The 3,129-nt window shown below is 37.2% G+C and overlaps 1 protein-coding gene across 1 annotated transcript in view; it reads left to right on the top strand.

Annotated features, from left to right (window-relative positions):
• Window positions 1-436: 436 nt before the first annotated feature.
• FAM98B (family with sequence similarity 98, member B) overlaps window positions 437-3,129 on the top strand; it is a gene marked incomplete at its 5' end in the record, with an annotated part of 14,297 nt that continues 11,604 nt past the window's right edge. Inside the window, 3 exons of the mRNA XM_009706812.1 lie at window positions 437-585; window positions 1,436-1,570; window positions 2,280-2,458. Of these exons, the coding sequence (XP_009705114.1) occupies window positions 437-585; window positions 1,436-1,570; window positions 2,280-2,458 (463 nt within the window). The remainder of the gene's footprint in view (window positions 586-1,435; window positions 1,571-2,279; window positions 2,459-3,129) is intronic.

The raw sequence follows: 3,129 nt of genomic DNA, 5'->3' as shown, positions 1-3,129 counted from the left end.
CTGCCCGCCTGCCAGCCTCCCGCGAAGGTGCTTCAGATGCAACAGAGCAGAAACAATGTAAAATTTAGTTTAATTTTCAGTTGTCGTATTACTCTAGGGCAGTGAGTTGTAAATGTTGGAAGGGAATTTATTTGACTAAACACTTGAATTAATGTTTGAATTCTTGTCTCTTTAGCATGTATTGAGGCATGAAACTGTTTTCACGTACACGTTATATGTGAAAATGCCTGCCTCCTATTTTCTGATAAACCATTTCGTTTATAAATTACCACTCATTTTTGGTATGTTTAAAAAAATTATTCCTTGACAAAGGTAACTTACAAAGATTTGTTTCTTTCAGTGTGGTTACTAACCACCTTCTAGTAAAAACGTTTTTAAATGTGTGTATCTTATGTTAAGCTTGCTTCCTACCACTAATGTTTATCTCTCTGTGCAGGTACACGGGTCCTCTATTGGAGGAGGAAGCCCTGAACAAAGCTGCAGAAAATGGATTGTCTTCACCAGAATTTTTTGAGCTTTGCATTTGGTTAGGTTCCCAAATAAAGTCACTTTGTAATATGGAAGAAAGCATCACTTCAACAGATGGTATATGAATGTTAATTTATTAAAGCAATTTAGCATTTGTTTGGTGGATTTAGACCTATGTTGTTCAGCTAATAGTGAAATTGCAGTGTTGAAGTTTAGAAGAATGCTGAAAGGTATCCAAACTGAGGCTGATATTTGCAGCTATGTGGCTCTTAGATTAAGGTCTTGTCTTCTGAAGATTCTTTCAAAATAAAAAAAAAAAGGTGCTTGAGGGTTTTTTTTAGATCTACATGAATATAAGAAGTATATTCATACCTCCTATGAGTGGTTGTTATACGTAATCATATTTTGATGGCTTAAATTCCGGTGTATGCCTGGTATTTTCAGCTAGTTGGTTCAATGCAGTGTTCCATTCAGCAGTGTGTAGATATGAGAGCTGCTCATTAGCGCTACCTGATTCTTTCTGTTGAGTGCTGGAACTTGGATGAGATTGTATATTGCTTATGTTTTCACAAAAAATTGATAAAACTAAAAACAACCATTGAAAATAATGGGCTCATGACTCCGGCAACTTGTTAATCAGAAAATTCATGACATTGATAACACTGTTTTGTGACATAAGCTGTCCACTTCCTAGTGATGTTCGTTTGCATGCATGTCTTCAAAGACTGCTGTACCATCACCTTCTTGTTCAAAGCATGAGTACAGTATTGCTGTAGCTATTCAATGGCTTGTCTGCTTGTATGTAGGACTTCTTTAAGAAGAAAGAAAATGTTACTAGGGTGGTAGGTGGTAAATCCTTGTCTAGGCTGTTGAAACCTGCAATTTAAATGTGTAAGTTAAGAAAATTAGATTACATTTTGATGGTTTCTCTAAAAACAGTTAGCTTTGCACTTGTTTATTCCCATAGATGATAAAGATATAGAGAGCTTCCAGCTTGAGATTAGTGGCTTTCTGAGAGAAATGGCTTGTCCATATTCATCACTTGTATCTGGAGACATCAAGAACAGATTAAGAGAGAAAGAAGATTGTCTTAAACTCCTCTGTAAGTTATAACCATTTTTCTCATTTATAATACGGTACTTTACATGGGTGCTCTATTGTTACTGTATAATTTACGTTAAATAGATCTTTATGTGTATTTAAGCATATGTGTACTATCATTACAACCTAGCTGAGCACGCATCAGCTCACTTGTGCAGAGGTGGAAGATAGAAAACTCTTAGAAAACTGTTTTAGTAGAAACTAAAATTTCTTTGCGAAGTACGGCTCAACCTCGTAAGGCCTCCTGATCCCTCTCTTGATCCAGTTCCAGCTCAGCTGAAACTGAGACCTTGCTGCTTGTGTTTCTGAGAGCTTTCTGGGCAGCTTAAAAGAAAATACCATGTGATCTGAAGGTGCTGAAAGCAGGATTGAGAGAAGCGAAGTCTAGGTTTAAGCTGGACTTAGGACAAAGGACTAGCAGCAGGAACCAGTGTGATAATATGAAACTAGCCAAGGAACTAGGGGTTTGGTGACGGAAGTGGGTTAAGCAGTTAAATACGATGTGTAGACTGAAGGTAGGAAGTCAAGTGAGAGTTAGTTCAGATGAAGAATGGGAAACTGATACTGACCTGTCCAGGAGGGAACTGAGAAAGAGTCTCCCTTTTATCATGGTCATCTTATAAATGTGTGTATTGTATTGTGTATGAGAATGTGGATGCAGAAATATTCAAGTATCTCTAAATCTGCCATTATGACAATTTTCTCTCTAGTATTTCTAAGTACAGAACTTCAGGCTTTAAAGATTTTGCACAGCAAGAAAATTAAAGGCGCTCATTTGGAAAAGCACAGTGAAATTTATCAGGAAGTGCAAGCTATTTGCGATGCACTGGGCCTGCCAAACTCCTCATCCTCTGATATTCCTCCCTTGTTAACCAATGTGGAACAAAAGGTAAGGGCTTTTATCTGTTCGCTCTGTTGTTAAACTGTAAGCATTATCTCTGTAAGCATTCGCCTTAGAGTTAAGGGCCCAACAGTCTAATCCATAAAAGCTCTATCTGACAAGCGCAAAAGAATTTTTATTCTGAAAGTTAAACTAGTTTAGTTATGAGGTGAAGTATTTCAGCATTTCCCTGAGGATGCAGTGTACCTGGTGAGGCATACTTTGCCATGCAAATTTAAGGTACGAGTTGAAGTAACATAGTTTTCCTGTTACCCACTCAAATGTGCTGCAGCAAGCAGAAGACTTTGGGTCATAACTGGTTCTGTATTTATGTACCTGTAGTTATTTCTGGGATATATTTAAATTTAATATCCAAAACTTAAATTTTTGCTTTTTAATTTATGAATTTCTTAATTGCAAGTACTGATTTGTTAGTGCCATTTCCTTAGTTGCAGAACAGGATGAAAATGCCTGAATTACCCATAGCCAGTGAATAAGCCAACTTAAACCTTATTCAACAGGGTAGTTCTTTCGATTGTATCCCACGTTTCTAACTCGTTTCACTGATGTGATCCTTAATCTGACTTCCTCACTGCAGAATGTGAATAGGCTCTTGGGGTGGAATTTATCTTCTCTGTCAGACAGCTAAAAGTTTTGCTCTTTATTTCTCCCTTGGGAAA

This window comes from Cariama cristata, unplaced genomic scaffold (assembly GCF_000690535.1).
Source record: "Cariama cristata isolate BGI_N322 unplaced genomic scaffold, ASM69053v1 scaffold40218, whole genome shotgun sequence".
Classification (NCBI taxonomy): domain Eukaryota; kingdom Metazoa; phylum Chordata; class Aves; order Cariamiformes; family Cariamidae; genus Cariama; species Cariama cristata.
This window is presented reverse-complemented; position numbering and strand designations above follow the sequence as displayed.